The following is a 9,649-nucleotide window of genomic DNA, read 5'->3' as shown; positions in this document are numbered from 1 at the left end:
TGAAAAAGATAAAGAAAATCTTAAATGAAGAGGATGCAAGGTAGCAAATGTTATCTACTTCTGGTCATGCTGTGTCCATGAACTGAAAACAAAACTGAAGAGAGAATGTTATTTGGATGTACATCTTATGGACTCAATCCCAACAACAGAAAGTTTGATGAATTCTGGAGTATAGATATACAAGCTTACCCACAGTCCATACAATGTGCTACTTTAAATTTCTTCAACCATATGTTTGTATTTGATTAAAGGGATTCCAAGAAATACAGAATTCCCTAAATGTCTTGAAAACAGCATAAATAACACAGGCTTTTGAGAACTGCATCCTACATTTGCATTCTACCCCAATACTGTTGGGCATCCTCCGTAACTAGACAATTGGAACTGTGAAAACTCACAATACCGTTGTGAGATTTTTTTTTTTTAATTAAAGCCACATTAATTGATAGCAGCATCTACCACAATGTTACTGCTCTTCAGAAATACCAGGTCAAAAGGTAAAGGTTTACAAAAACTTCTCCACATGAGATATATACATCCACAGAAAAAAAGCTGATTTGCTCTTCATGACCATCTTTTCCTAATAAAAAACAAGCCTATATAGGTTCAGCTAATGCAGTACCAGTGTTCCTGTACACAACCTTGCTTCTACTAGCAAATAATGTTTGTATTTGAGCTTGGGAAGGTAAATACCTGAGTAAAATGTTCAAAGTACCTACATAATTTAGGCAGTCATGAGAACATTACCTCTCATATTCACCTGATGTGCCAAGAGAGGCTAGCCCACAGCCAGGATGCTCTCCCAGGTCTCTCAGCCATATCATGATAGCATTTGGTCTAACCTCTTGGAGACAGGCAGAATGTGTTGAAGTTGCCTCGAGAAGAGAAGGCTCAGGGGGGATCTGATCAGTGTGTATAAATATCTGATGGGAGGGTCTCAAGAGAACGGGGCCAGACTCTTCCCCGTGGTGCCCAGTGACAGGACGAGCGGCAATGGGCACAAATGGAAACACAGGAAATTCCAGCTGAACATAAGAAAACCACCTCACTGTGAGGGTGCTTGAACACTGAACAGGTTGCTCAGACAGGTTGTGGAGTCTCCATCCTTGGAGACAGTCAAAACCCAACTGGACATGGTCTTCAGCAGCCTGCTCTAGGTGACCCTGCTTGAGCAGGGGGTTGCACCAGATGATCTCCAGAGGTCTCTTCCAACCCCAGCTAGTCTAGGATTCTGTAAGTGGCATAATGTATCGATCTATAGAGCCTATTTTCCAATCAGATCAGTGCCATGCACACTCCGCACCCCTCAGTTATTTTCTAGTGATGCCAAATAAAATGAGGAGTTATTTCCTGTAATCGACTGTCACATTCCTTTCCTTGTAGTCTTACACACAGCTGTTTTCAAGCTGCTGTCATACAATTCTTTCATAATGAAATTGTGAATTATAAAATATAATTGTAGATGTAAGTTTGCAATAAATCGCTGACGCATGTGATATTTGCCAATGTTCACTACATTTTTATGAGAGATTATGAAGATGTCAGTAGTTCAAGTGTATCTATAAAATATATACTGTAATATGTTTTCAAGAGGCATAAAGCAAGACAAGACTAAAAATAAAGAAATAATGTGTCCATAAAATAGAATATATTAAAATATCACTTAAATATAAAAATAACCTTGATTTTTTGATGTATATCTGAAAGGGGGAATAGCACGTGGAAGGATTACGTTAAAAGAGAGATAGTACTATTCCATATTACAACATTTTATTGTTGTGCTGAAAGGGATGTGAATGAGATGAGATGATCAGGGTGAGTTTAATTCAGGTGACTGTAAGTCAGTGGACTAGATCACAGGAAAAATCTAGCTAATTCAGAGCCACCCAATAGAAATTATATGTTTTGTATGAATAAATAAATGGTCGTGAACACTGTAAGTATGGGTTAAGCTTCCTGACACTGCCAAACATCTCCCTTTGGCAAATTGCTCTTGCCGTAAGAACCATGGCTTGCAAATGCACATGGAAAGAAGGTACTCCCTTTCATGGTGACACCCACTGTCTCAGTATAAATACAGACCAGGCAGAGTAGAAGTTGGAGCTATGATTCCAAAACAACTGTAAAACCAGCTTTGAGTTTTAACCTGAAATCATTCACTGCTGCCACTATGAGTTGTGGCTCCAAGCAGACCTCTAAAAGCTGCCTGCGAGGGAGTGGTGGTGGCAGTGCTAGCAGCTGTGGTGGTGGAGGGGGCAGTAAGTATTCCTCTGTCTCCTCAAGAAGACACACCTCTTCCAGAAGCAGTGGTGGTGGCAGGATTTCGGGTAGCAGTTGTGGTGGAGGAAGTTCCAGGAGCAGCTATGGAGGGGGAATGAGCAGTGGTAGCTGTGGAAGGATCAGGCGCAGTAGTTACGGAGGGGGAATGAGCGGTGGCTTTTATGGAGGTGGAATGAGCAGTAGCTGTTATGGAGGGGGAATGAGTAGTGGTGGTTACGGAGGTGGAATGGGCTGTGGCAGTATGGGAGGAGGCTTCGGATCAGGTGGAAGTGGGCTTGGTGGTGGTTATGGAGGAAACTTTGGTGGAGGTGGCGGTGGTTTCAGTGGTGGCGGTTTCAGTGGTGGCAGCTTTGGCAGTGGTGGCTTTGGTGGAGGGAATATGGGATTTCTCTCCAATGATGAAAAGCTGACCATGCAGAACCTCAACAACCGCTTGGCTTCTTATCTGGATACGGTCAGAAATTTAGAAAAGGAAAATATTCACCTTGAACAATTAATCAGGGAGTGGTACCAGAAGCAAGGTCCTACTGGTACAAAGGACTACAGCCACTATTATGGAACAATTGAAGACCTTCAAAATCAGGTAGGATGTTCTTTGTCAGAGAAGTTCAAGCATCAGATAGAATTTTTGTGACTGAGTAAATCTTTGAGGCACCCAGCATGGATATTTCTATACTCCTTAAGTGCCTCTCTAAAAGTGCCTCTTGTGCTTGAAATTCTGCCTTCTCTGCATGCATCCAACTATCTGGGTCTCAGGAGTCAACCAGACAAGACCAAACGCTCAAAGGGACAGGACCTAGACATAGGGATGAATGATATCATCATCCCTAGCTTTAAGTATCTGGGTCTGGAAACTCAGGTTACGTGTCTACGTTTCCAGACTCTGGATGAGGCAGCAGGATGCCCAAGTACAGTACCAAAGGGAGGAATGCCTCTGGAATCCTGCCTCTCCCCTAAATATTAGTATGGAAAGCCCTCATCTTCATAAATGATCAAACCATCTATCAGGATACTGAGAAAACTTTTTTCTTTTCTTTTTCAAACTCCCTTAGAGAGGGAGCGCAGCAGTTTGTTGGCAGTGAGTGCAGGCTCTCAGAATGCCTGCAGTGGGTTTTAGAGCATGGGAAGAACGGCGACGCTTATCCTGGTTTTAGAGCATGGGAAGAACGGCGACGCTTATCCTCTGGGATGGTGCAGTGTCTGATAGTTGAGTACAGCCCTTGACCCGTGGGCATGGAAGGTGAGCCAGCGCAACGGCAATGACTCCAGGCCTGTTGGCAGGACTCTTCACTCACAAAATGCAGTTTTCACACTTCTGATGCTATTTTCATAGAGGTACCTCTTTGTTTTGCACTGCAGATGACCTTTCCAGACCTTTGTATTTAGGAAATGCTGCTTCCTTTAGACAGCTGGGACGCTGTGCAAACTTGGAGAGTTTCACAGGGAAAACTGTCCTCAGCATATTGTCTTCTGTTCTAGCTTGTGACTGCAGCTGTGGAAACTAACAGGATGCTCTTGGACCTGGACAACACACGGATGACTGCAGAAGATTTCAGGAAAAAGTAAATAAATATTTCTCTTTTCCAGGCAATGGCATCCTTTTTCCTCAACTTGCACAAATTCATTCAGTATAGAAATGTCAATTTACAGAGAGTAAGGTTTCTTCTGCTTCCATGGCAGCATAACTGAAATAATCTGTAAGACTTCAAAATACTTCATTATTTCCATAATGCCCTTCAATGGGAATATTCCCTATGGCTGTGGAGGCAAAGAACATTCCTGTAGGGAAAAGCTTAAAAAGGGCTTTATTTTTAAGGAAAGGAAAATTATGATTATTTCTCACTGAAAGCCAGAAGAAATAGATACATGAAATCTGCACAAAGCCTACGGTAAGAAGAGAAGGTGAAAAAGACCACAGAATACATTTTAATGTTAAACTTCAGGTACTGACTGCTGATTCCATAATTCTGCTGGTTAAGAGATGTTGTGCGTAACAAAGTACAGCATGAAAATGAAAATAGCATTTTATGAACAGCATTTCTATGAAAATAGAAATTAAGATAACTGAATGTGTGATCCTGCTCATAACTAAAGTCGGCAGGAGAAGGAGTAGGAGCCCGAGACCAGGGTTGACCTTTCTGCACTGTCCTTGGCACAGGTACGAGACGGAGTATGGTCTCCGGCAGAGCGTGGAGGCTGATATTAATGAGTTGCGACCCTTGTTGGATAATCTGACTCTGGGCAGGTCTGACCTGGAAATGCAATTTGAGTCCCTAAAGGACGAGCTGATTGGCCTCAAGAAGAATCATGAGGAGGTAAGGGCTCAATCCTTGAAACGCAAACTACAGAGGAAAACAAGGATACTTGCAATAGTGGCAACGTGGGCAGGTTTCCCAGGCGACGTTGCCGTAGATGCCACCCCTATTGCAGACATCTGCTGCACTAAATAGTCTCCCCTGCTCTCCTAATGTGTGGCACCTCAGCAAGGGGCCTGCTGAGATAGGCTGATCTCAGCACTGTCCAGACTTTTTCTCCATATCTCTTAGCACAATCCCTCTCCACAAGCAATGACTGGAAAGTCAAGGCCAAATAATTGCAACAATCCCCCTCCCATCTGAAAAATATTGTTGGATGGACACGGTCTAGAGTATGATTTCAGAGGAAGTGAGGTGCTGCTGGAAATCATCTTCCAAAACTTTTTCACAAAGGAATTTCACTGCTTTTATTTATTTGTCTTTGGCCTGGGTTTTCTCTGCAGGAAATGAAATCACTGCAAACACAGTCCAGCGGTGATGTGAATGTGGAAGTCAATGCTGCTCCAGGAGAGGATCTGCTGAAAGAACTGAATGATATGAGAAAAGAATATGAAAGTATTATCCAGAAAAACCGTGAAGAGGTTGAAACGTGGTACGAAAGCAAGGTGAATGACAGAGGACTGAATCCCTCTTTACAAAATAGTTCAGCTCTGCAGACAGTGGATAAATGTTTTAGAGGAATAAGTAAAGACGCAATTTTTCTCAGGCATACGGCTTGGGAGTCAGATCATTTTGAGCTGAGCAGTCAGAGAGAGTAAGGAAGTACTGTGTATCTTGATCGATTTAATTTTAAACATAGTCAGAACCACCTAGAATATTCATGTAGCTTTTCCTCAATTTATATAAGCAGAAGTCAATATATTAACACTGGAAATAATTGTTTCTCTCATACAATAGGATGTTATGTAGCTTATTTACACCTCATAAGGTTACATTTTGAATGTTCACATTACAAAAGCAAAATAATACCAACTTTTGGCAAGAAATTGCTGTAGAGGAATGATATTCTGAACCACAACATTTATTCTTTTTAGGATAAAAATGGTAGAATCCTTTCAACTAAAAGAAAAGAAATTACAAGCTGGCTTGAACTACACTGACAAAGCCGTATAAGAAAGTTCATACAGCCCCTCTATTACATGCGGCCTACCCCAACTTGTGTTGCCAAATGCCTCAGTGAAAACATATCTATCATATTGACCTCATAAGTAAAACTAAAAGACCCCAATTCCATATATTCATTTTTCAGATGGAGGAGGTGAGTCAACAAGTCCACTCGAGCAGCCAGGAGTTAGAATCAAGTAATCAACAGATCTCTGCACTGAGACGTGAATATCAAAGCCTGGAAATCGAACTGCAGTCTGAGCTCAGCATGGTACGTGATGATCGCTTCCGATTCTCTGATATGCTAAGAACACAGGAGTCACTGCAATGATAGATCAGCTATTGCCAATGCTCCATATAAAGAAGGAGCTACTTGGTGCATCAGATGCTATCAAGGATTTTTCTCATTTTGAGCATTAAAATGGACCAATCTTGCCACAGTCCCATAAACACCCTATTTTGTTTTCCATTCTCAGGTAGACTCTCTCCAGTCTAACTTGGAAGACACAGAGCGCCGCTATAACATGCAGCTGCAGCAGATCCAGGGTATGATTGGCCCCTTGGAGGAGGAGCTGGCCAGCATCCGGTGCGAGATGGAGAGTCAGAATGAAGAGTACAAGATGCTCCTGGGCATCAAGACCCGCCTGGAACAGGAGATTGCTCAGTACCGGGCACTGCTTGAGGAAGGACAGCACAATATTACGTACGTATATTCAAATTAATTAACATGCCATCTTTGCAAACAGGAGGGGCAACGTTTATGTTAGGAACTAGTGCAACAACTGATTCATCATCAATATTATTTAACACAATCTCAGTAATTCTTACTCAGTCTAAATCTTAGCTGGAAGGGAACCAAGCTGTATTATTCTGTATTTATTATGAACTGGACAGAAGTGTCTGGAAAAGTATTTAGAACTGTAATTTGCCATTTCCACTCCTAAGTATAATCAGGAAATACAAAGTTATGTATCAAAATGACATATAAGCAAGATAATAACTGTATCTTCTAAATACTCAAGGGACCTACCTCTGAGGCTTGAAAGACAGCTAATGCCATTCCTTCTCTTTCCTTTTATTCCTTTTTTAAGTGCAGCTCAGTTCATTTGTTCTCATTAGGAAAGTTTAAAACCAGTCCTCCAGAACTAGTCTCACAGAGTAGCACTTTCTCAGCTGTACAAGGAGCTCAGAGAACGACTGTCAGAAAGTGGCCTGTATAAAGTCAATAGGATGTCGGATATGTCATGTTCCTATAAACTGTACACATGCATGCCCCTTCCCCCTTACAGCACCTCACAGGGAGGAGCTGGTGGTGGTTCTGCAGGAGGAGGAAGACATGGAGGAATTAGCTGCTCTTCTGGAAGAGGAAGTACTGGAGGAGGAAGTAGTTGGTCTTCAGGTGGAAGAAGTAGTGGAGGAAGATCTATGGAAGAAAACTATGGAAGAACTTCCACAGGTGGAGGAGAGAGTGGAGGAGGAATAAGGGGTGGAGCCAGCGGCAGAATTTCAGGTGGGGGAGATGGCAGTGGTGGAGGAGGAGAGGGTAAATCATGCCTCTCCCCCTCTTCATCTTCCCAGTCCCAGTCTGGCTACTCTTGTGAAAGCGAAGGTAAGAAGTGGAATAAGAGAGTACATCTTCTCATTAACTCTTCTCTCTGAGTAGCAGGAAAGGATATGCCAACTGAAGTCATCCTTATTTGGAAATGTGGAGATATTTTTCTATTTGTTTTCACTGCCATGTTTTAAGTTCTTATACAGTTAATATATTAACATGATAGCATTTTCATAAGTGGCACAAATGAAAAGATATTATGAAGAGCTGTATCAAAGGATCTATGGAATAAAAAAATGTGTTTGAAGCAGTGAAAGGGAGAGAATAAGCCCTCATCAGATTCTGCTAACACAGCTTTGAGGAAGTAGTTAACGCGCAGTCCAAAGCATACAGAGAACCAGAGAAGTCAGTGGTTTCTGAATAAAGCCAAATATTAGAAATGTAGTTGGTAATAAGAAGGCAACATGATCAAAGTATGGTAAAATAGTTAAAACAATTACGACATTTAAGAAGTATCAGATGCAAAAGTCCAGAAGTATCAAAGGATGGGGAGTGACCAGAAGGTCTTCTCTATGTCTTAATTTTATGGCTGTGGTTACAGGAGGCCCCTTGAAGCTCTGCCTGCAAGGGAATAAAATACTGGAGAGAGGAGCAACAATGGAAGAAGTGTCTGAAGCCATAAAAACTATGAAGTTGGGTAAGGCTCCAAGTCTGGACGGCTCAAAAAAATCAAAAAAAGTCTGAAAATGTTGAAATGCACAGCAAGTTCAAGGAAGTTATAATTTTTAGAAAGCTTCTCTTCCTCTTCTGATTTAAAAAAAAAAAAGATAGATAGAATAGAAAAGGATCTTGCTTTGAGGCTTCCATTTATTCCTTCTTACTAAGGAGGTAACAGTGATATTAAAAATCTTAGTTAAAAATGTAGCTGTCTCACAAATGTGCTGTTTTCCACTGCAAACTAACAGGTAAGATCATGAAAGAATCGACTATATATGAAGAGGCCTGAAACCCTTAATGCTGAAATTGAGAATACTATGCATAGACTCACTTGATGCTGAAAACAGAGTGAATTGAGAAGGCTTTTTTGTAATGAGTAAGATTTTAGTAAGATTTGCTGTAAATGATATCTAGCTTTTAAAAATTAATAGGCTTTACAAACTCCTCCAGAAAGACAAAAGTATCTGACAGATATGTATAGTTACAACAGTCCTAAGTGTGCTAATGCTTGGTAAGCAAAATTAAAGGTAGCATATGCCGACCTATTTAAACTTTCAAAAATCTGTTGTAGAAACCCATACACACATAAATACAAACTGAATTCTAAGCTCATTTGTATTGGGTTCATGCAGTCCCTCTAAATTTAAAGAGTCTCTCCTGATTTACACTTACAGAAATGAGAACAGAAGCAGGTCCACATATTTAATATGATAAAGCTGCAAACACACATGCATGTACAAATATGAAGTCTGATATTGCTCCAATCTTTCCAGAATGCTGGGAAAAAATCTAGTCCATTGAGAACTGCACATTCTATAATTTTAAAGTAATAATAATATTAAAGATGCTGAAAGAGACAGTTTATTCCTTCAAACAGATTCTTGCTTCCTTTCATCTTTCCACAGGGAGTTTTAGAAAGTCTGAGAACTGATTGGCAAAACCAGCACCTTCCATTGCAGACAAGGCTTAGCCAGTGAGCCTTTGGACCAAGCAAGAACGTAGCCAGCATGTCTGATCAGGCTTCTTCAAAGAGCAAGAGCAAATGCTTGTGCGAGTTACTCAACACCGTTCACTCCAGCTGTCTCATCTGAACTCTTTGGATGGCCTAACTGCTTCTTCCATCTGTATTTCTGTGTCTAATCACTGCCTCCTGAGTTAATCTCTACCATGATTGGTATTCTTCTAGGGGGGAAAAAAAAGACTCTACATAATAAAGCTTTCCTTCTCTCTGATGCAACCAAAAAGTTTTTGCCTGCGAGTAACTTCCTTTAGCAGATATTTTTATTTGAGTCAGGCAGAAATATCAAGCCCTACTTGTGAAATACACAGTAACAAGTCAATTAGATTATGCAACAGAGCTAGGTTTGCAGTGATCCCTCATTATACTCATTATCTAAGACTAATTGGGCAAAATCCTGAAGAATATACTACCAGGTACAATGTCATGGTAGTCCCTGCAAAGGAAAAACTAACAGTCAGAAAACCTACTGGTTTCTCCTATTAACTCCTACAATTCATTCACATTTATTAAACATTTTCTCTAAGTACAGAACCTATATAGAAACGGTACCTCTGCAGGCAATAGCCCAAAATGTGCAGGCTTCTCTCAGTAAGATTTACTTATGTCCCAGTTAAAAGCTATGTGAGTAACTTAACAAGAGAGGGTGGGTTTAAGGAACTT

At 41.0% G+C, this 9,649-nt stretch overlaps 1 protein-coding gene across 1 annotated transcript; it reads left to right on the top strand.

The window, feature by feature from the left end:
• The first annotated feature begins 2,131 nt into the window (after positions 1-2,131).
• On the top strand, positions 2,132-9,186 carry LOC104152431 (keratin, type I cytoskeletal 13-like). The gene is made up of 9 exons (XM_068918919.1): positions 2,132-2,863; positions 3,760-3,842; positions 4,439-4,595; positions 5,039-5,200; positions 5,845-5,970; positions 6,176-6,402; positions 7,202-7,308; positions 7,853-7,948; positions 8,874-9,186. The coding sequence occupies exons 1-9, from the start codon at positions 2,171-2,173 to the stop codon at positions 8,897-8,899; spliced, it is 1,677 nt and encodes a 558-aa protein (XP_068775020.1). The 5' UTR covers positions 2,132-2,170; the 3' UTR covers positions 8,900-9,186.
• The last annotated feature ends 463 nt before the right edge of the window (positions 9,187-9,649 follow it).

This window comes from Struthio camelus, chromosome 25 (genome assembly GCF_040807025.1).
Source record: "Struthio camelus isolate bStrCam1 chromosome 25, bStrCam1.hap1, whole genome shotgun sequence".
Lineage (NCBI taxonomy): Eukaryota > Metazoa > Chordata > Aves > Struthioniformes > Struthionidae > Struthio > Struthio camelus.
The sequence above is the reverse complement of the archived record's forward strand: the minus strand, read 5'-3'. Positions and strand labels throughout refer to the sequence as shown.

Excerpts from the sequence above, each read along its gene's own strand:
- LOC104152431 (XM_068918919.1), top strand. The coding sequence starts at position 2,171 with ATGAGTTGTGGCTCCAAGCAGACCTCTAAAAGCTGCCTGCGAGGGAGT. Across the intron at positions 6,403-7,201 it reads GAAGGACAGCACAATATTAC|AATTTCAGGTGGGGGAGATG; the intron begins GTACGTATATTC and ends AGCCAGCGGCAG. Across the intron at positions 7,309-7,852 it reads CTACTCTTGTGAAAGCGAAG|GAGGCCCCTTGAAGCTCTGC; the intron begins GTAAGAAGTGGA and ends CTGTGGTTACAG.